A 23,488-nucleotide genomic window follows, 5' to 3' on the forward strand; every position below is an offset into this window, starting at 1 on the left:
CTTGTCATTATATTCTGACTAATAGACAGATACCCTGGATCAATTTGGTTTTGCTGTTATAGCAGTTCATTAATATCCAGGACATGGTGTGCTCCTTGCTACAAACCAGCAAGGTGAATTTTCTTCAACATAATTAATGCATCAAATACAGAATCCTGCAAATTTTTCTCCTCCTGGAGCTTTATCTTCTCAGAATGTTTGTTTCGGTGTGGTTAACTTGTTCGCAGTCTTCTACCAAAACCTAACTGGGTGGTTTTTTTACAGTATTTATTTATGGTTTCTGAACACGGATACAAAACTGACTCCGAGTTCAGTGACCACCGTGTAGCCTTGGTATGGATTCAGCATTGTAAAAAGAAACCTGTGCAGCGATGAAACAGGAATGTGGAGCTTCCCAACAGCTGTTCAGAGCACATCACATCATCTACAGTTCGCTATTTGATTTTACATGGGCTCCGACTCCAAAAGATGAAATTTCTTTCCAAGCCAGAGCGGATCCAGAGCTGGGTTACTGTGCAGATAACCGAGTTCCAGTTGTTGTTAATTTTTTGGCTGCTAGTGGGAAGATGGGCCCCGTTAGAAGTGAGCTCATTATGAGAGGCTCACTAACACGATAAAGTCAGTACTCTATTTGCACAGAGTGATATCTCTAATTGCTCAGGCCTTCTTATGGTTTGTGTCTGCTTGAGTTAGATTTCTTTTGTGTAGATAAAAAGACTTCTGTAAGAAATCACCTCGGTGCTACAGCACTGTCAGTCTGGAGGGCATCTCCAATGAGATTAATGATGTCTGCCTTAATATAAGAAAACTTTGCATAAATGAGATTATGGTTTCTGCTGAAACCTGCCAACTCTTATTCATTTGCAGTAAATATTATCTTTAATTAAAAGTTTTAAGGTATCTTGTTCCTGAACTAATGAGATCTACAGTGATTTCCCTTAGGAATTAATTTACCTTCTTAATTCTTATTCATTTTGGTGATATGACTATTTAAATCTGATTCAGACTTCAGAGCTTTGTTGAACATATTCATCTAGAACAAAAGGTCATTTTGCCATATTGACGTTTTGTTGGTATTTATAATTCTCTGTTCTCTCTCCATTCCAAAGATATGTGTTTAGGTTCCTGCCCCAAACATTTTCTGCTAACACTTGTGTTCATCTTAACTCTGGATGCTGAGCGGCTCTTTTCCACAGCTATTGCACTTTGGGTGGTGTTTTCTGTTCCTTCCAGAGTACAAATCAACTATAGTGACGCTGAAAAAAGATCCTGATGGTGACCAGCTTCTTTAGAACAGCACAGCGATGCAAAATACATTAAAATATGTGGAAAATGGTGCAATTGCTGAGAAATACTGGAGTATTTCTGCCTTTATATCTGGGTAGTCCCCAGCTACAGTTCCTCTACAAGGATTATTTTTAACCGGTAGGGATGCTTAACACTTGGAGGTGAAAATTGCATTCCTGCGTACATGTTTGAATAGGCCAAGCGCCAGCCAGCAACTGGTTTGTGAGAATGAGAGCCAGGACCCGTTCGAAGGTTGTACACCAAAGGACAATACTGCCAGCTAGATTTTAAAATATGTCATTATTATAACTAAATCACAAGGCTCCCTTGATTTAAAAACAGATACGCAGCAAAATTAAAAGTAACATTAAAAAGAAATACCTGGTTTGCATACACAAAGAAGACACCAAGAAAAAAAGAAAGGATAATTACTTCTTATTCATTAGCAGGAGACTTTTCCACTGAAATCTGAATCCTCCTGAGTCTCTGCATTGGTGCTCGGAGATGTCGGGTCTGACACTGATGAACCATCAGGTGGTTTAAAAGTGAGGAATTACCCTGATGAAGTAAATGGAGCAAGGCAGAAGGGAAACTGTGTCTCAGTGTTGACCAGAGGTGGTTTTATTCCTGTCTCTGATGAAGTCTAAAGTACTTCAGAAGTATATTGTCAGCGTTAAGTAGATAAGTTAAACCATATTTTACGTAAGAAGTGAACTGGGGAAGATTAACTCCTGCTTTTTATAGGAAGAGATTTCTCTCTTTTACCATTATTTCAAAATTTTCCATTTTCCCCCCCCAAGAATTTATGATGGAAAAGATTTCTTTGTACACTCTGAGACTCTCTTTGGGCTCTGTATATAATTAGGAAATGCCTTTAAAATCTACTGTTCTGCTTTTGACATTGATTGAAAAAAATAACTATTATACACCGACTGGAGTAGAAACTCACCCCAACCCTGCACTTGCACCGCCGGTGGGTCAGAAACATGTTTTGTGGCATCAGCAGAGCGTGCGCTGGGACCAGCTATATATAGAATTGTCACCGACTTCTACAAGTTGTTGATAACCTTCCATTTATAACTTACTCGCAGACCAACTTCCTCCCATCACACACAAATTAGAGGATTATCAATAATGTATGAACTAATAAATAATGCTTGCGTGCCGTTGTCAGGGCAACAAATATCATTTAGACTGCAAGAGAGATCCTCATGTTGTGGCAAGTACATTTGAAGTCTTCTGTATCTGCAAGGCGAAGTGATTTTTTTCGTGTTTCTTTGAGGCAGCTGAAAGAACTGGTGAAGTATATTCTGTTAAATTCGCAGAAACGTGAGAGATTGGCTCCCGTTCAAAAATCAGTATTTTATTTCATCTACTTATTTAATAGCTGTTTACAAAATACCGATACAAACAATGTAGGACTTGCCAGAGCAGATTACCTGGTAAGCCTGCGTGCTGTCCAATGTTTTATTTATGAGTTACCCGGGAAGATGTTTCGTAACAAACTGCTCCAAAGCACACAAGATCCGTGTGCGACGCAGCCTGCCCCCGGCCTGGTGCATCATCGTAACACAAACACATTTCTGAGAGCTCCAGGATAAGCTTTGGGTTCTTTTTAAAAGTAGTTGGATGTTACTTTTCAGATCATCCATCCAAGCAATAACCCACTGGAGTTTCTCAGTTTTGGGCTTTAATTACATCTTATAGCAGCAAACTCCTGAGTTTAATTTTTCATCACCTGAAACAGCATTTCTTTTATTCAGCCTTAAGTTTGTGACCTTTCCCTCTATCTTCTGTTCTTGTTTCACTTTCTCAGAGTGAAAACTGAGGCATATAAATATTCTCATTCTTAAAAGAAGAAAAAAGTCAAGACCTGGCCCCGGTGGGAGCGTTTATCGTTGATTCCAGGATTTGATCCAAAAATAGTATTTGTCTAAATGGGCTCCGTTGCCGTCATGTACAGTAACTATTGATTGACGAAAACTTTGGCAGCACACGTTAAAGTATTAGGGAGCAGAGGGAGCTTTGTTCCTGAGTTACTCCAGTAATTTGCAGCTACCTCATTTTGCCATTCCCAGCGGCCAAACGACCAAAAATTACACGTTGAAGACTCTGAACTTGAACAGTCTTCTGTGAGATGATGTATTTATTTCTCAAATCCTGGCAACTTCCCCCTGGCACTGGGAAGGAGAGAAAAAAAACAAATCGTACTCTAGTCTCAGCACCGTGGCATCCACAGATTGTTTTTCTGATGGTCGGGGCAAAGCCCCTTGGCGTTTGCTTTGGTGCTTCTTTCAGGTGGGCACCGGCCAGCAGCAACGCGCGTGGGAGATCGCGCGGCCTCTGCTACAAACCTCTGCACGGAGGGGAGAGGCCCTGTGCTCCCGGGCGGCGTGTTGGGGGCACTTCCCTCACACCCAGAGAGAGGAACAAACTGCTGGCACCGCGAGTAAATGCAGCGGGTGTATTCCCGGGGCAAAATCTTTATCAGGTTAACGGGGAAGACGGCAAAAATGAAGCTCAGAATTTGGCCAAGGCCTCAGGCTATAAAATCAGACAAAGAAAAACGCAAAACGTATAGAGACACACACCCAGGGCTATAAATCAGCGAGGCAGCCGGAGCTGCTTGATTTACCCAGCGCCTGCAAGAGCCAATTTCCATCGGAAAGTAAAAAACAAGCTGTCCTGCTTCAGGTGGTTTGCACCAAGGTGAAGGCAAATTTCTCCAAATTTTAAAACCGGTGACCACAGTCCGGACAGAACTGCGTGTGTGCAGGTCACTGAGCTCATTCCAAAGGTCTTGCCTGCCTCAGGCTGTTTGTCTCCAAAACTGAATCTTGCTAGATGAGCAGACGTTATTAAAGCCACGCTTAAATCCGTCCTGTAGAAAACGAGTATTTTAAATGCACAAGTTATCACCACGTCACGTTTACACAGCTCAGAGTGTGACCAGTTTCATGGGTAAGGCAAGAATTGTCAGTTTTAATTGTCAAGAAGAGTTTTCACTGTTCGCCTAAAGAAAAAAAAAAATAATCCCAGCTTTTATTACACAATTACCTTTTAGTTACATTTGTTGCAGCCCTTCCAAAAGCCTAGGAAAACCTTCAGCTCTGTTTACCTAACTACTGAGAACCGGCACAGTATCTCAAAAATAGGTCCTTTCCCTGAACGATTTTGGAAAAAAACTGGTAGCAGAGAGCTCGGGGCTCTGATCAGCCCCGCGCTGTGCGTTTCCATGTACCGCTGAGCAATGTCAGAGGCAAGGTTGAAGGTAATTTGAGAGGACTCAGACAATCAGTGCTCAATCCCCAGTCAGTTCTGTAAGGCTCAGCAGTTACTATTTAAATTTAAAATGTATTGGCATAAATGAGGTAGCCTTACTTCTTACAGTTAAGTTCTTTTACAGGTAGGCTAAAAGATGCAGTGCAATTTCCAGAGGCTTAGGCGTATTTTGAGTGGAAGTGGCCTTTTGACAGTGTTGTTACAAAGCTGATTACATTCCATCTGTAACGTCGGCCCGGTGCAGAGTCTTTGGCAAAGGCAGTTTGTTATAAATTGTTCGTAAATGTCAGATAAAAGCATCGTTCTACTGCAAGCAACTAGAGGTAGACATGTAATAACATTTACATTAATATTTTATTTAAATATATATTCAATTCACATAGTCGCCCAGCTCTGTAACTTGCATGAATACTGAAATAGGACGACAACATTTTATATTAAAAAAATGGTGGTTTTTTTATAAATTCACTGAACAACTATCCAAAAATGCAATTAGACATTTTTACAAATGTTAGCAGTATTTAGTTGCCATTAATAAGAATTAATGAGGTTTGTTTATGCCTTCCTTTCAGAACTGTGAGAGGGGAATCCAAGGGGAATCCGAGATGCGGGGACCTGCAGCGTCCGGAGGAAGGTGCCCGTCCCTCCCGTTGTCCCCCGCTCCAGGAGCCGCCCGGGCCGGCCCCAAGAATCCACTTTCCCTTCCTAGGAACGTCCCCAGGGACTGCGCCGCATAGACAACATTTGGAGCTCACCTTTCCGAGCAGTATTTTTTATTTCAAAAGATTTCTAAGGCAACAGAAAACGATGAGACTGCTCTGCCTTGGTACCCTAACTCCAGCTCTGGCTAGGAAGGAAAAAAAGGCAAATTCAGACTGTGTGAATCTCATTTCTGTGGCCTTTCTAGACAGCCACTGACGTTCTGTGTGACAACTGCTCCAGGATGGCAGAGATGTCTAGTGGGAATGAGATTTGTACCGTGGCAGCTCAGCAGAGACGACACCTTTTAAACTACAGCCTCTTCAAAACTGCGCGTTCAAAAATGATGCCCAAGGGCCGAGAGGCTTCTCATGTCATTACTCTCCCCGCAACCATGAAACCCCGGTCTCTGTTGTATTTCTGAAGAAGCAAACTGATAGCCAAGTAGCGATTTGCCTTGTCACCTGGGTTTAAATTGTGGCATAACCATTTCCAGCTGACGAGGCGCACACCTCGATCTGGGGCTGGGGGGAGCCCGGCTGGAAGCAAAGCGCAGCTCAGTGCTGGTGTTAGCACTGAGCTCCCTCCTCCCCTCGCTGGGCTGAGCTGCAACTCTGCTTCTTTCCAGAAAGAGTAGATGTATCGTGTCACATCTCACCCCGGAGTGGCAATTCCAGAGTGACTCAGTGTCTAAGTCTTGCTCCCCAGCATCACAGAATCCCGCCCAGCCACTGCTACTCTTTATTTCCTGGGTCTTAGCAAAGGAGGGGAGGGAACAGTCAGGACAAAAGAAATCAGGCAATGCTGCACTAAGTCAAAATTACAAATGGTGAATATTTTAAATTCTGGAGTAATAATACTTCTAGCATTGCTTTTTATTCCTGCTGCAAGCTGAAGGGTCGCTGCAGCCCGGTGTCATACGTGGATTAAGTCATGGGTTCAAGCTGATCTCTCCTGAAACAGGTTTCCAGAGTTCAAGGATCTCCACTAAAAATAACTTGCTTCTTGTAACTTGACAAATGGAAAACTGTAATCATCGAGAAGGTTGGTTTTGGGTTACTGATGGAAAAATGGCCTTCGGGATCATCCAGTCCTGCTCATCTCAGAGTGACTGAAGCAGAAGTAGCAAAATTTGATCTCCTGGCTGGCAGTGTTTTCTTAGATACCATTATTTTAGTACATCTTTCTAAAATATTTCTAAACATATTTCTAAAATCTTAGAAATAAACATCTTTCTAAAATGCTGTAACAATAATAATTTAAAAACTAAACACAGCTCCTTTTCAAGCAATTACCCTCCTTAAAAAAAAAAAAATAGCTGTGGAGATGCTGAATGACTCAAGAAATCAGAAAGGCCTAGTGAACGTTTTACCTAGAAGTTATCAAATCAAAATCAGCCTGGTTTGATTTTAATTGACGGTGGCTGCTCAGCAGGCTAAGTGAAATGAGTTTGCTAATGTAATTTCTAGGGGTAGAGGTCTTTGCTGACTACCAGAACTCTGAGTGGCTCAAGTTACAGCATTATCTTTTCACTCCTACACACCATTTGTCTGAGTCAGATTTAAGGTAGTTTGGCATTAGGAGGAACTTTGTGTTAGAGCTGATTGTATCAGAGACACCCCATCACGAGTCCTGAATGACAAAACCGTGTCACTGCTGTCTCTGCAGACTGCAAAACGCAGCTAAAAGTCCCGGGCTTTAGTTGGATAACTAACAAACAGCTGCTGCTTTCCCTTCCTTAATCAGGAATCCATTCCCTTCACCAGGAGCAAAGTGGAAAATACAACAACAACAAGAAAACTTTCCATAGGCAAGAGTCCTAAATGCTAAATGTCAGAACACCAGAAGCCCTTAGAAGCAAAGAAACTCAGAAAGCAGGATTATTGTCAAAAGGCATCATTCTTTTTCGGATCAGGAGAAGTGTGGGCTGAGAGTCAGCGGTGCATTTTTCCAGGTTAGTGGTGATTAATTTGTACACATCGATATGGGTTTCATGTCCGCGTTACGACACAGTTAATTAAATCTGGATCAGGCTGATTAGGTAACACATGCTCTGTTTTCCTCAAGCACGAAGGCCCCCCACGTGGAATGGTGCACCTGTATCTGGACACAATCCATTTATAACGTGTCCAAATCCTGAAAAATAATTTTCAGCAGTAACTTCGCCAAAATTCTCCTTAGTCGTGCATAGCTGGTTACAGAGTGAAGTTTATTTCTGATGTTGCTGCCTTCTTCCATATTTTATCTCTGATACTCCAATATCTGCCTACCTTTGACAGGAAAATGAATAATTTATCACAGGATGCTGTTCAAGTAAAAGCAAAATAGTTTATGCAACTCGAATCGAGTGCTGCAGTCTAAACACTCACTCTTACAACCCTACAACTGGCCTCGTACAACCTTTATTCTGCTCTGCCGGAGCGAACGCAGCGGATCAGCATCTATTTTTGCTGAAGGTTTACGCTGTGGAATCAGCGACGGGCAGGTTCTTGGCAAGGCAGAGCCCTGACCCAGGGCTCAGCTTCACAAAGCACCGAGCCTCCCGGCAAGCGACTCCTGCAGAGGCCACCCACATCTCGGTGACGGGGGTTTTGAATATTCCCCTTGGCTTTACACAGCGGGGGATCCACGGCGCGGTTAACCCACTTGCAAGACTCAACATCTGGCCTTGCTGAGGTCGCTACGCAGCTCCACGTGAGCTCCCACCTCCAGGACACACACCTGAGCGTCACCGACTTGCTTTAGGTCTCTGTAGGCCTCTGCAGTGCAGGGATGTGCAGGTTTGTAACAAGGATAGTAAATTTTCTAACTTACAACCACTGGTATCCAGGTAAAAACTCCACCCGGGCACTCCTTCATCTCCCAACACCAACTTCATAAACTTCAAGTATGCGTAATGAGTGTTCAGTGAAGGAATTGAGATAGGGTGACAGAATACAGGGCCTAAACCAGGAAAAACCCACTTAAACTGTCTCCACACAGACACCGGGGCAATAGACAAGTTACGTGTTTCATGCAAACTACAGAGTTCTGAGTGTTTACTGGTTATTCTCATCACTAATCTGGAACTGGAACTACAAAAATCAACTTCATAATGATTTGCTCCATGTTTCAAATTATGTTTGGCATATTTCAGTACATATCTCTGCTCAGCTCAGATTATCTAAACACCGTTTCCATTTTCTTTCCAGATCTTGCTCACAATTCTCCCCCAGTGTAGGCAAAATTTAGTTACTGATTGATAAGCAGTAGTAGGTACAACCCCACTAGTTCCACTAAGTCTTATTTTCTAATGACAGACCAGTTTGTAGAATTTTTGAATATCCTATAGGGCCGTGAATTACATAAAAGGAATCACTTTGTATCCAATAAAAATACCAAAATTATCCAACATAATGTGAAAAAAGAGGAATTTACACCTGTACCTTACATGGAGATCACATAGTTTTTATTTACTGTGAAAGAAACACAGAAGAAAATTAGAAAACACAATGATGAAAAATATTTACCATTTGGAAATGCTGAAATCAAACAAGGGAAACATTTTTTTTTTCTTCCCACTTTTTGCTGCAGACAAGGTACTCCTGAACACCAACAGCCCTTTTAATGCAGGACCAGGTAAAACTAACACTGTTCATAAAGAAAAAGTAAAAATGTGTTGGAATGCCAATGTAATACATTTTCCTTTTACACTGGTGATCTAAAACTATTAAGAAAACCAAAGTACATTTCCAGAATCATCCTTTTTTTTTTTTTTTTATCCCCCCCCCATAGATCTAAGAACAAGGAGAAGAACACTTAAAAACCACCTTACGAATTCCTTGACTCGCACAGGAAAGGTGATGCAGGTACTTTCCAGTGAGGTATGTCCAGGGCAGGGCAGGGGGGCTCAGTTTAGGCTTCTACTGAAGTAATAGTTTTCTCACAGCTTTGCTCGATACCTCAGAAAAAATACTTTTGCATTTTATTTGGTTGATCTCTGGCATTTAGTTGGATAACAGATATTTTGTTGTAAGAATACTCGGGCTAAGTTTGCTGTGTTCAAATAGGACTAATCTTTCATTATTTTAAAGTCACACCTAGGTCAGATGGAAGCGTCGTAGGCTGAAAAGAGTTGTTCTGTACAGAAACAGAGGTGCCATTAGTCTTGTTCAGCAAAGGTCTGTACCATTATGCCCAATAATACTTATTTCCCATTTAGAGTTCATAGAAAGCTGCCCTTTCCAGATTATTGAACATTTTAATGTGCTTAAAACTGCTCGGAAAATAATATTTCTTGAAACCTGCTGAAAACTTTACGGTTTAGTTTAAAAGGAGAACATAACTTTTTCCTTACATCTACTCCCGGATGCCAACAGTAGTGGGCAGATGTTCAAGGAAACATAAAACATTTCTTTTTTGCTTGAGCCCACCAGGAGAGAGGAAGCAGGCTGAGGCTGGAGCAGGTGGGGGGACGCACCCATTTCCAAGAGCCCCTCAGCAAGGAGACTGTCCCCAGACCTTCGGGATTCACAAGCTGCTGGAATGGAAGGAAGGAGAGGTAACAGTGGTGTCACTTGCCCTAAATCCTCCCCCAGCTGCAGCAGATGTAACGGCCCGGGGTGGTATCGCTGTGCTCCTGAACTTTCTTTGACGGCCTTTTCATTTATCTTTAAGCTGCTACATGGTTATATGTATTTTTTTGGATTGGGAAGGGTAAAATTACATCTCCTTGGGCTGTCAGATTTTTTTCACCCCGGAGGAATTCAGCACAAAACCCCAAGAAAATTACACTGCCCTGATGGCCTTCCCATCCACAGCGGGTCGCTCAGCAGTACGAGTCACCCAGCAATGAGTTCAGGAGAAAAACAGAGGATAGAACATTCTTGTTTATGCAAACGAAATATTTATTCTCTGTACAACTCACACCAAGTGTTAAAATCCCCTCAAAAGAGAAAAATAAAACAATTTAAAGGTAAGATTTCTTAGCATTGTGGAGAACTGGCATGTGATGGTCCCAGCGGTTGGCTCAGGCCACAGGACTGCCCATCAGCCTCTCCTGCCGCAGAGCAATCAGCCTCTGAAACCACTTCTCTTCTGCTTCTGCCTTCTCGATGAACAGCTGAGAGACAAGGGCGAGAGGGGCAAAAGCAGGCACAACTCATTAACTTTCTCTTTGTTACAATCTGTTGAAATATATGCCGACTACTTCAAGCGCCCAAAGAACAAGCCCAGCTGCACAGGGGTGTTAGAGTACAAAGGTGACACAAATACACCAGTAAAGGTAGGGACTGAATCATTGAAAAGCCCAAACTTCCCAATTTCAGTCTCCTGAAACAGCCAGTTCGCCGTATCACACCGCTCTTGACCTTCGTTAGCTGTGTCATTAGACAAAACTCACGTCAGTTCATTTACTGCGAGTCATTTTTAACTTGATAATCCTTAAAAAAACTCTACTGTAAATAATCCTATTTCCCATTACAAGTGCTCCCAAAGGAATTTGCATAAGTTTAGCCACAATGATTTCAAATTATCTTCAAGTTTGTGATGTATTTAAAGCTTTATGATTTGGCAAGTTTTGAGTCTTCCACCAGGTTTCCAACTACAGAAACCATTTTTTTTCCCTAAATTTTTATCGAACAGGACTTTTTATACAAACAGGATCTTAAATTCCCCTGCATGAAATTAGCACGCTACTCCATTATAAAATTTGTTTGTGACTCTAAGACTTTATCTCTCATGAACTTCTTTTGTTCTCTGTTGGATGATGTTGGATGGCGCAAGGAGCTGAGCCTTTCTGAGCCAGTGAGAGGCCCATCAGCTCACAGTCTTCAGACCACAGATTATGGGATGAGTAGCCCAGCAAAATGGTTGTTAGGTGACAGGAACCTGCTCCCGTCCCATGGGCTTCCTTGTCCTAAAGAGAAAGTAAATATCAGCACACTTACATTTGGATGCGCCAAAGAATTATCATCTTGATATTTGATGGCAGTAGGAATATTGGCAGGTGGTGGCTCTTTTTCAGGAGCAGATGCATCAGCAGTTCCCGCTCCAATAGTTACAGGTTCGTACTGTAGTTCAATAGGCTCTGCTGACTATAAAAAAAGAGACATATCTGAGTTTTTTATCCTCAAAGTCCTTAACCGAGCACTCGGCTTTCTTCCCATTGCAGCACGTGCCCAGAAAACCTCTCAGCGTGCTTAGCGGGACACTAAGTCTGGACTAAGATCCAGACTAAACACACAAAATGAAAAAAAAGTTATCGCCAAAGGCAGTGAGAGAACTCGTGGAGCTGTAGCTTTGGGGTTTTGGATCCCATTCTGAAAAAGGTGTAGGAATTTCTCGGAGACTTCTGAAAAGGCAAGAAAATGCATGTTCTGGGGGAGACAAACAGTGATAATACAAACCACCTCGCTGTCAGATGGAAAAACTGAACAAAACCTTTGCTTGCGTGCTTCCAAAGAGCAAAGTGTCCGAGTTCCCTCGAAGGGTCGGCAGCCAAGCTGCAGGTAAAATGCTGAAACCCGGGTGTCTCACGTCAGGTTTCTGGAAGGCAGACTGAAAGCAATGCTGGTTTGCTTCAGGGAATAAATATGGTCTTCAAGTCTGGCTTCAGTCAAGCAGAATTAAAAATACTGATCTCTGCCTTTAATTGCAATGTAAATGATTATTTCTGGATTTTAATTCTTCTGCTTTCTCTAAAAAAATCCTCATTTTTTTTATGATTTAAAAAGAATTTTTAAAAATCAGAGTTGCCCAGCATAGGCAGAATATACAGTGAAAACAGCTGATTTTGTTGAAATTCTTGCATGTTTAAACACCTTCTTGTTTGAACACCACACCAAGCACACAGGAGAGTGGTTGGTGGGCTTTAAGATTGTCAACATCGATGCTCTTTCATCAATGGAAACTCTATTAATAGCGCAGCTTCTACCCGACTTTGAAAGATTATGCACCAAGAAAAGATATTGAAAACTTACCTTTTTGACTTCTTTACTCGATCTGAATGTCTGTGGAACAAAGGAGTCACTTTCAATAGCTTCAATTTCTTTTACTCGTTTCACTTGCTCTACTAGGGTGGCTTGGTCTACAAAGAGAAGGTGTAATGTCAGTGTACATTAGTGTAAGCCTGTGCTAAGTGCCGTGTCTAAGCAATGCCTTGAATATATTTTACAACAGCACATACCAGAAAAAAAAAACACTTGTAACGCAGCCTAAAATGCTCTGTTACAAAGAAAAACTCTCTTTAGTAAAAATAACTTCAGTGAGTTGGCCGTTATTGTTCCAACGGATGATATCATTCAAGATGGTAACTTAAGAATTTGCTAGAAGATGTCCTTGCAGGATAACTGCTAGATTGATGGCATGAGGATTTCCTGGAGAAGTTAAGGATTTGGTGATGGCGCAGACAACTCAGTGGAGTACCATCTGCATGTAGTAGTAAACTCCTTCTGCTCGTATGGAGAATTGGCTTCAGTCACAGATGTCCCCAGAGACGTGCCATCATCCGTGTTCTCCTCACGTTGTTACATTTTTAGGTGAATTTGACCAAAAAAAAAAAAAATCTTAGAATCTGGTAAGAAAATATTCCTAACATACACACTAAATATGATGTGCTCATACGATTCTCAGGTGACAAAACTGCAGCAAAACTGCTTCTGTGTCGCCCCGCGAGATCTTACAGTGCACGTGTATTTCACAAGCACTTCTGAATCCCAGGCTGAGATTTTATTTTGACGAAGCAAATACAGCTCCCAGGGACGTTACGGTGAAGAAGAGCAGCTCCTGCCAACCTTGCTATGAGCTGCACTAAACACGGAACCGTGTCTGGTGGGTTTTGTGAGTCCTTTTCACCGCTCAACCAGACGCTCTTCTGGATGGATTAGACTGGTAGGAAACTACGAGTATTCACAAAGCAAGATGGGTTTCTTTTTAAAAATCAAACTCCCAAGGGATGACAGTGAAGTTTCATGTACAGCTCTGCTGGTCTAAGTTGCCAAGAGGATGATCTGACTTCTCTCTCCCCCTCTTCTTCAACCAAAGTGATTTTTTATATGATTTTAAAAGAATTTTTAAAAATCAGAGTTGCCCGGCATAGGCAGAATATACGGTCAAAACAGATGATTTAATTGAAATTCATAGTCTGTATTAGTAATAATTTGAAATGTTACTTCAGAAATAAAATGTGCCTTAATCCTTTAGATGCCATCCGAAAATTTCACGCACACAGTAATTAGAAACCCCCACGAATCTGATAAAAGAAAAAGTAACTTGCCCGTAAACCCTGCATAAAATATTCCCATTTCTTTGTTTATTTCTAAAGACAAAACGGGTGATGAAGCCTGCTAAGAATTTAACAAACATTGAAACAGAAGCATTAAATGACCAATAACATCTGGTGAATGACCCGTCGGCCCCCTCGGAGCCGTGCCACAGCCCAGGGAAACGGGACATCGTCCCCGAAGCTCTGCTGATCCGACACAGCCTGATCCGGGGAAAACTCTTTTTGCTCAAATTTGGTTTTCAAAGGTTTTGTACCGGTGGGTTTGACATCAGAGTGGGTTTATTTGCACCGGCCGGAGTTCAGAGGCCAGCTCTCTGCTAACACCACCCCCAGAAACTCTTTTTCTAGGTGGCTTGAGGGGAAAGACAACTGTGTCTGCTCATGGCTCTGTGTGGCTGAGGGAGCTGGTACCCAGGGGGTGAGCTCATGGCTCACAGAACCGTGGTCTCGAGAGACAAAGTAAAAAGGAGATTGCCAAGAAGATGAGGGAAAAGCAACCTAGGATAAAACAGTGCTATTTTTTCAGATACCTGAAGCTTAATCAAATATTCCATGAATACACAAGAATACGTTAAACCCTGTCCAAACCACAAATGTAAATAGAAAAACAATTGTAATTATATATGTGTAGTACACACATAGATATGTATAAAACATTACATGTCTTGTTCTAAAGAAACCAAAGTCATTTCGAGTCAGGAAGAGTGTCTGCAGACCAAAAGAGCTTGCAGAATTATTCAGAAACTCAGAAGCGCCAAACTCTTTCCCTCTATACAAAATTCTAAATCCAAATCCATCTAGATACACACCTAACGCTGCAAAATACTTTCTATTTTACACAAGGAAAAAAAAAAAAAAAGTAATTTACAGCCTTTTGTAGTGACCAACCACTGAAAACTCATTTCAGTCTATTAATGACAAGTAAGTGGAGCTTCAGATGGCGGCTCAGAAATATTCCTGGAATGGACACGCGCACACAAAAGTAACAACCTCTTTTTTTACCAACAGGTTGTGCCACAAAACTGTTCTGTTCTCAGTCCTGGGCAGTCTGGCTTGTTCATTAAAGTCCAACTGGCACAAAAGTATGTGCTTTACTCTCCGTTTCATCTTCTGCTTCTTCAGACTCACGGCTCAGTTAATCTTCCTTACCTGCTTCTATGTCTAACTGCAGTGACAAGCAAATCTTGAATTCATTTTGCTATTTACATGTTTACAACTGCACTGTTTACAATTTTAACCAATTAATCTCCATCTTATTTACTTATGAAAACCATTTGCTTCAGGGGCCAGCCTGAAATGGCCAAGGTGCTGTACTGGGGAGCAGGGGAGAGTTTGCTGTGAGCAGCATTTGTAAAATAGGTAAGGGGGACAAGAGAGGAAGAGGTGGAACTTTCAAACAGCAAACAAGAAGCTGCCTCATTGCTTAAAAATTATTCAGGAATATTATTTAGTCTCTATGGATACATGGATATGGGTATTTGGCCCCTCACCCCAAAAAGGCCATTGAATGACTCGAGCGTGGCCAGAGAAGGGCAACGGAGCTGGGGCAGGGTCTGGAGCACAGGTCTGCTGGGGAGCAGCTGGGGGAACTGGGGGGGTTCAGTCTGGAGAAGAGGAGGCTGAGGGGAGACCTCCTGGCCCTCTGCAACTCCCTGCCAGGAGGGGGCAGAGAGGGGGGATGAGTCTCTGGAGCCAAGGCCCCAGCGCCAGGCCCCGAGGGAATGGCCTCAAGCTGCCCAGGGCAGGGTCAGGCTGGCTCTGAGGAAGGATTTCTGTGCAGAAGGGGCTGTTGGGCGTTGGAATGGGCTGCCCAGGGCAGGGGGGAGTCCCCGGGATCCCTGGAGGGGTTGAAGAGTCGGGCTGAGCCAGCGCTGAGGGATCTGGGGGAGTTGGGAGCGGTCAGGGGGGGTCATGGCTGGGCTGGAGGAGCTGCGAGGGCTTTTCCAACCCAGATGATTCTGGGACTCTATTCTAAATATGACAAACAGAAAAATCAGGAAGAACCTCGTCCTGCCTGTATCGAACGTGCAGGAAATCAAACACAGCGAGTCTGGATGACCCTGCCCGCCTCAGACGGGGAGCTCAGACCCAACGAGGGTTTCAGAACTTCCCTGGAGCCAAGGCCGAGGCGTTTGCTCCTGCGGGACACGCGCGGGGAGCGGGATGCGAGTCCTCCCCCCATGTCCTCAGCTGGAGGGAGGGCGATGGCCAGGGGGACACGGCCCAGAGGTGCTGGCTCCTTGCACACCCTGGGGGGGTTTGTGGGAGCCCCCGCAGAGCTTCAGCTGTGGCAAGGCTTAGGACACGAGCTGCGCTGCGGCAAAGTGCACGAGCACATCTTCGAGCCTGATTCCTTTGGGTTTAAAAGGAGAGAAAAAAATCCCTTGCTTACAATTAAGCTTATGTTTAAAAGTTCCCATTGCCTTGCTGCTAAAGTCCTGTTTTAAAAAGGATTCCTAAGGATCCCATAGGAAGTATAAAAGCAAATCTACTAATGCCCTGCTAGGGAGAGGGAATCGTGGTTCATCACGCTCCTGGGTCCATCTGGCCTGAGGGTAAATAAAGGAATGGGTGTACATGGTGGCCATGGTATTAAAACCAGGTATCAGAGAAAGGCAGGGGAACGTGGGTTTAAAATCAGTTGCTCAACTCTTATTTCACAAAACCTACAGTCAGTTCCCAGCCTGTTACAGGATCCTGCATGAATCTTACACAAACCTATGGGAATGACAAATTATTAAGGGGGCAAAAATCACTAAATGTTTAGAATTACATCAGTGACATTAACTTGGGGAAAATGGACTGGAGGAAGCATAACCCATTAGCGTATGATTTTTTTTGACAAACACATTATTGGTAGATAAAACGACTTCCATATGTTGTTTGTCAGATGTCAGTAAAAAGGATATGTATTTCATAGTAAAATCAAAAATAATGGAGTCAGAAAGCTAAGAGGCTACAGACAAAAAAAAAATAATCAATACTAACTCATTGCACAGCAAGTCTTTTTACCGTGTTATAGTGAAAAAAATAAACTACATCTTGTATTAGGGCTTGTTGAGGACGTTTTTGGCTTTTTTTTTTTTTACAAAAAGGTGATGGTAGCAGCAGTCACCATTACCATCCCTGTCAGCGGGTCCCTCCTGCTGCTGCCTGCCCGTGGCGATCCCACGCAGCGGCGTGGCCAGGGAACCCCCCGGGTTTAGAACAGCCCTGGTCATGCCCCTTGCTGTAAAACTGGCGAACACTCAGTTAATGTAATTTTATACTATTTTTGCCTGTTACTCCAGCCACGGAGGATTTAACTGGGAACACCGTCAAGACGATTCAATATTTTACGCTTCCCATCTACATCTTTCTATATATATATAAATACAGACACATGCACACGCCTTTTAGAGTTGCTATTTTCACCTGGAATTAGTCTGTATCGGCAATAATTTGAAATGTCACTTCAGAAATAAAATGGGTATTAATCCTTTAGATGCCATCCGAAAATTTCACACACACACTAATTAGAAACCCCCGAGAATCAGATAAAAGCAAAAGTAACACTCTGTGTAAAATATTCCCATTTCTTTGCTAATTTCTAAAAAAAAAAATAGTGATGAAGCCCGCTAAGAATTTAAGAAGCATTGGAACAGAAGAATTAAATAACCAATAATATCTTGGGAATGACCCATGAAATAAAAACATATTTTAAATATTTCTTTTAGAAACTTTAGGTGTAAATTTGCAATGCTTTCTGGAGTCACTGCTGATCTCTAATCCTGAGCATGAAAATGAACCCCAGCCTTCACCTGAAGAGTTTTCTTTCAAGCGGGTCTAACTTATGAATCAAAGCAATGACATAATAAACCTAAAATATTCCTCCAAATGTACATTTCTTCATTTTTTACTCATTATATTTAAAGGGATACAGCTGGTTAATTTAACTGACCCATTTAAAGTCGAAGACATTTTAGATAATGTGCTTTGAAATATTGGGAAAAAAAAAAAAAAATTTGTTTTTTTTTTCTGCTCTTCTTTTTATGAGTTGAGGATTAAAAGAAGAAAGCACAAAGAGATACCAGACTAAACAAAGCAGCTACAGAGGAAAATATTTTCCCCGTCCTCCCCTATTATTTAGGGTTAGCTTAGGTGATGCTGTGTAATTTTCATGCGTGGATACAGTAACAGAGCTGGATGCTTCCTCAACAGACCTGTGGTTTTTCACATGCCTGCTGCTTTTTAATTGCTTCCTAGTTTTACTTAAACATGCACTAAACGGACATCTACTTAAACTGACATATTCCAAGAAAAATTAAGTTTTCATCTAGACAATTTGCAGCAGAAGAGACAAAAAAAAACCCCTACGTGGCTTTGAGACAGATTGTTTTCTGCAGTGCATTGCACGGAAATATTTATATTAAACAAAATGAAAGCACGGGGAGGAGGAGGGAAAATCCAGCGGGACAGGTGGGATTCACTTCATTTCTGTCACCTCCAGACTTTACAGAACTCGGAGCTCTGGTTTTTATGTTGTTTCCCCCCCGCCCTCCCCAACTCTTTGCGGGGGCCTGTCCCCAGCCCATGGGTCCGGGTGCCCCGAGGTCTGAGGGTGTTGGTGGGGGGGAACAGCCCCGAAGGCGAGACCTCCCACACCAGCCAGCCAAGTTTTTTTTACAGAAAACCAGAGCAAATCAACCAAGAAATGAGCCGCTCCCGCACGCTTCTGTGTTAAGGCGGTGTCCCCTCTCCTCCTCCTCCTCCTCCTCCCGCAGGGTCCCCCTTCTCCTCCGCCCAGCCGGAGCCGGGTGGGAGCCCCCCAGGACCAGGGGCACGCTCAGCCCCGCGCTGGGAGCCGGGGTGGCGAGCAGGCGGCCACCGGGCCACCAGCCGTTAGAGGGAGGCACCGCCACGCTCAACGCCCGCCGCATCCCCGCCTTTGTCTGAGGCCTCGGGAAACCGCGGGCGGTGTCCCCCAAGGATGCTGCGAGGAGCCCCACGGGATTGGGGATTCGCTTCTAACCGGCCCCTTCCCTCTTCACAACTGGAAGTCACGATAATAATTTAAAAAAAAAAAAAAAAAGCGTGATGCCACCAACATTTCCAAACCCCCTTAGCCGAGTCGAAGCGTCGTTTCAACAACCCGGCCGTGCTGGTTCCTACCTGGTGAGATTTCCAGAGGAAGAACTTTTTCCAGCCAAAGTCCCAAAAACGATAAAACATACCCCAAAATGAGCAACTGTGGCCAGAGAAAGTTTTTGTTGTTAATCTGTATTCTTCAAATTTAATTGAAACGCTCCGGTCCTACAATTATAATGTTTTAAAATAGCGTGTTGTGAGCACTCTAGTACTTACTAGTGAGAGTACTAGAGAGAGTAGTAGCGTACTTACAGTTTGCTATTTTAATACGTTATAATTATAACGTAGCTCTCCCAGTATTTTAAAACAAGTCTGGACACTAATAGCTTTTTCTTTAAAAAGAATAGAAGTATTGGGTATAAAACCAAGAGGAAGCCACGATGGGAAACTTTAGCAATTAAGTTCTGAATTTAAGAACGTTTAATTTAAGCAATTTAAGAACATTTGGGTTTCCGCTCTAGCCTGCAGGTCACCCTCACCACTGCGCTGCTCGCACGAGTGCTGGTTCCTACATTCACTCACATTTTGAGGCCTTTTGGGGTATTTTTGAAAATATTCTGGGAAAAAGTCAAACTCTGCTAATAAAGCTGTAGGAAACAGCCCTGATACGCTCCAAACTGCTGGATATTTCTCTTTATTTAATGGATGGAGCAAAAGAAAGCTGGGATGGGATGGGGGGGTGTGGGCTTGGGGGGCCAGCGAGCTGGCTGGCCACTTGCCCCCCCCGACCCGCCCGCCGGGAGGGCTGGCGCAGGGCACACCACATTTGTCACTGTGGCTAATATCAGAGATACACAGCTTTTTTTTTTTTTTTTTTTTTTTTTTCTCAGCACACAAAAGCAAGATATGTAATTCAATGCTCAATTTACCCTTGTCTCGTAGGAGATTTTTCCCCGCTAATTGATAGAAATTAAGCCATTAATCAAGCCACTAGCCATCATTCAAACCAGGGAAGATGAATACAAACTTTCATCATAACCACCTTCCCCATTTTAGTGTTCATTAGCATTAATTTTTAATGCAATTATGCTATTCTTTTACGCTGAGCTCATAAATTACTGCTCTTTTGTTGCTCGCTGGCCTTGTAAAATCCAAGGTAATGCTTTGTGCTCTGATCTTAAAGGCAATTACTGGGTTCTTCTATCTTTTATATATCTCTAGCCCAAATAACCTCTATATTGTATGTACAAACTAACGAGGGTATATATTACATATACGTATAATATATAACAATTTGTCTATGTTAAACCTATACACATATCTATTATACACATGCAGATAAATAAATGTATTTCTGCACCTAGCCACACCCCACCGTACACAGGGATCCAACTGTACAGAAACAACAGAACCAAAGTCCTGCCACGTTACTGTGCACAGGATGCACAGAAAAAAAAATAAAAAGGGTGTATTGTAGGCTATGAGATTAGTAGTTGAGCTGGGGCTGCGGATGGGACACACTGTACCACGTGTAGGACAGCGGGGCTCAAACTTTGTGGCTGTGAAGCCTTTTCCATGGCACTGTGTTTGTTTATACCTCAAAACGATGCTAAAATCTGCAGACAGGTGATTGCACGTGCCCAGTGATTTTTTTCTTAATTTTGTTTTTCTACTGCATGTTACAGAGAGTGGTGTTATCCGCAGAGTCTGCCCAAGACCTGGCATTAATATGTGGATTTTAGCAGTTGCAGTCTCACCCAGCGAGACGCGGTGCCAGGGCGATGCTCGGTGTCAGTAACTTCCAGGCTTTTATCCCCGTCCATATATTGATTCTCAGTAATGCATCAGGGGAAACGCACAGCAGCTACAACCACCTCTGGTTGCCCTCAAACACTGAACACAATTTAAGTGGCTGAAGGAAAAATGAAATGTAGATTAGCAAATTGCTGTTTGTTTGGGTTTAATTATTTTTCCGCTTCTTTCCTGGGCCAGGCCTTCAGCTGGTAGGTGAAATAATGCCATTCACACCAGCTAAACACCTGTCCAGCACCAATAAAATACGATCCACTTTTTTAAAATCCCGTTTCATCTAGGCCTTAGCCAGCATAAATAAGACAATTTTAAGTCTCACGCTGATCCCACAGATGGACGCTGGTCTCTCAGAGAAGGACCCGTTTGACACGGGGTGAGTACACAGGTGATGGCTTGGCCACTGAGATCAACAAAATCCCGTTTTTTAACGGAAAAAAAAGATTCCACAGAAGGGATTGGGGTTTAAGCAAATGGATACAACTTCTGTTAAATTTAACCAAAGGAACAGACTCCCCTGGTTTCACAGGATCCTTAATTTATCCTTTTTTTTGGGGGGGGGTGAACACAGACACAGGCTGCACACCGAGATGCTCAAACTTGCTTCTTCGGGACGCAGGCAGCCAGCAAAGCACTGAACCGTCTCGTTTTGCTGGTGCAAACGCTGCCCGGATCAGCGTGGGCAGCAAAACACACTCAATCCAGTCAAACCTTCAATCCGACGTTCTTCGTACCCACTTTCTCACGTCAGGTTGGCAGCGCGGAGGCCCGGCTGTGAATATGGATGTGGCTGTCACACGTAAACTGCAGCCGGACGAATAAATTAACGTTATTTTGCAATTTCGACTCTCTGCCTTATCCCCAGCCTATCAATCTGCCTCCGGTGCAGCTTGCAACGCTACAAATCCTGAAACAGTTTTCAGAGCCTCGCTTCATGAAAAAAAAACCCAACCCACAAAGCAAACTCGACCCAAACCAAAGGAAGGCAGCAGGGCAGGCTGTTTTCAGAATGAGAATCTTGCCACCCAGGCTGATTACCTTGGCCTGCGATGACTCCCCAATCCCAAACGTTTTTCTAGCCAAAAACATTTCTATTTTTTCCCCCCAAGTTTGGTAAAAAAATAAAATTTGAGACACCAAAAATACCTTAGCCAAAGTTTTTGAGAGGTCTTGCAAAACCCACTTAGAAAAATTATTTTAAATCCATACTGATGACCCTTGTTAGGCCACTGCTTAAGACTTCTTTTTAATATATAGACTATACGTTGCCCTGGTAACCATACTTTTAGTGAAGATTGCCTAACCCATCCCACTAGATCCTGCTTTGGGCTGCTTGCAAGTTTGGCAAACGTGAAATGTTTTGGGTTAAAGTCTTCTGTGCTCGTACCTACCCCACAACGCTCTGCAGAAGATTTTAGTCCAGCTGGTCGAACGAAGACGCAGCGAAACGACCTCAATTTACCCATTATTGGCAAATTTGACCTTTAAAAATTCAGTTACTGCTTCTGCCCTCCTAGTCCAAATCCACCCTCATTTAGTCCAGTCATAATACTTGGAAATCCTGTTTGCTCCTGCTTTACTAAGATTTCTTATTTTTCAGCCCCAAAAGAGTGATGATTGGCTTAATATACACAACGTTGCACGGTTTGTGATGTCCAACACGTACCTACAAGGTTAAAACCCCAAACTTTGTTTTAAATGCTGCTGCTGCTCCAGGTGCTGGTTTAACAGAACCAGGCGCCCGTTCCTCTGGAGCTCTCTGAGGCTCCCGAGGTTGGGATGGAACCACGCCGAGTTCTCCAAAGTTGAAGCCCTGTTGTATTTCTGTCTCTGCTCTCTTCTTAAAACCCCAGAATTAATGATACTCGCTCACCTCACTGGGAAAAGCATTAATGTCCTTGACATATTCAGATCCTGGAGTGATGAGCCCCCAGAACAGCCCAGGAAAAAATTCATAATGCTGCTTTTAAGATGAGGTTTGAATAGCTACAGTCAAATAAAGTACAGATCTGCACAGTGAATAATAAGAATATACAATAATTAATAGTTCCTATTAACTAGGGACTGTCCAAAATGCAACAACACTGACTGAGGCAGAGACCCTGTGGAAAATTAGCGATTGTGCACTTAAAAGTCATAATGCTTGACTCGGGTTTATTCCTTAATTTCCAAGCGTTCCGTTTGTTTTAATGTTTAATGGGTTTGGGGGGTGTGTGCCAGAACGTACACGTGCACTCCCACCCTCCCCAAATGCACTTTTTTCTAGGCACAGCTCAGAATTGGGCCACAGAGGTAACACACGGGCTCAAACCTCTCCGCTAACGAGTACATCACTAAATGAGATGCCAAATGAAAAAAAAAAAAAAAAAAAAAAAAAAAAAAAAAAAAAGAAAGGATTTCACATTTGGTTAGCTTTTCTTTAGGAATATTTCTCTGCTCCAAACCTCTGATTTAGCTGATCCCATTCACCCACTTCGAGGACAGAACTTTCCCGGGACAGAAACAATTTATTTTTTTCCTTTGTGTCCTTCCTTTTTAGGCAGCAGATGACGTTAGGGAGCAGGCACAACCCCCCGTACCAGCAGCCAGCCTAGGTACTGGAGTAGCCCACGGGCACCACTCGTTAGCCCTAAGCTATATTTAAGTGTAACTGGAGAAACATGGGGAGGGATGCTGGCTAACTGGGATGGGCTGAGGCAAATCAAAGATTAAAAAGAAGGGGAAAAAGCCCCTTTCTTACAATGGTTACTGGAAAAAAACCAATAAATTCCTTCTCTGGGGAATATGTGTAGTGAAGTAATTTTCCCCACGTCCCAGCACACGGAGCCCCTGAAGGCCTCTTTCCTGATGGAAAAGGCCTTGGTACTGATCGAGACGGGGTAAAGCCTCCCTCCAGCTTTCTGTTGCTGTTGGCACGAGTACTTTAAGCCAGATTCAGTCCAAGAAAACCTAAACCCCGAGCGGCTGACTGTACTATTCAATTTTTTGTTTTGTTTTTAATCAGCACGAATCTTCAAAGGGAGGGCGTGCGGTCGGTTCTTTCGGCAAGAGCCTTCATCTGCCTTCAGCCCTTGGCCGGGG

General features: G+C 43.1%; 1 protein-coding gene across 2 annotated transcripts in view; it reads right to left on the reverse strand.

Moving 5' to 3' along the window:
- Nucleotides 1-9,802: 9,802 nt before the first annotated feature.
- Nucleotides 9,803-23,488, reverse strand: part of RSRC1 (arginine and serine rich coiled-coil 1) — a 172,647-nt gene continuing 158,961 nt past the window's right edge. For both annotated transcript variants that reach the window (XM_074912497.1, XM_074912496.1), the window contains 3 exons: nucleotides 12,228-12,334; nucleotides 11,196-11,342; nucleotides 9,803-10,369 (listed from right to left, as the gene is read on the reverse strand). In XM_074912497.1, the coding sequence (XP_074768598.1) occupies nucleotides 10,277-10,369; nucleotides 11,196-11,342; nucleotides 12,228-12,334 (347 nt within the window). In that variant the 3' untranslated portion in view covers nucleotides 9,803-10,276. The remainder of the gene's footprint in view (nucleotides 10,370-11,195; nucleotides 11,343-12,227; nucleotides 12,335-23,488) is intronic.

This window comes from Athene noctua, chromosome 8, assembly GCF_965140245.1.
Source record: "Athene noctua chromosome 8, bAthNoc1.hap1.1, whole genome shotgun sequence".
In the NCBI taxonomy this organism is placed as follows: Eukaryota; Metazoa; Chordata; class Aves; order Strigiformes; family Strigidae; genus Athene; species Athene noctua.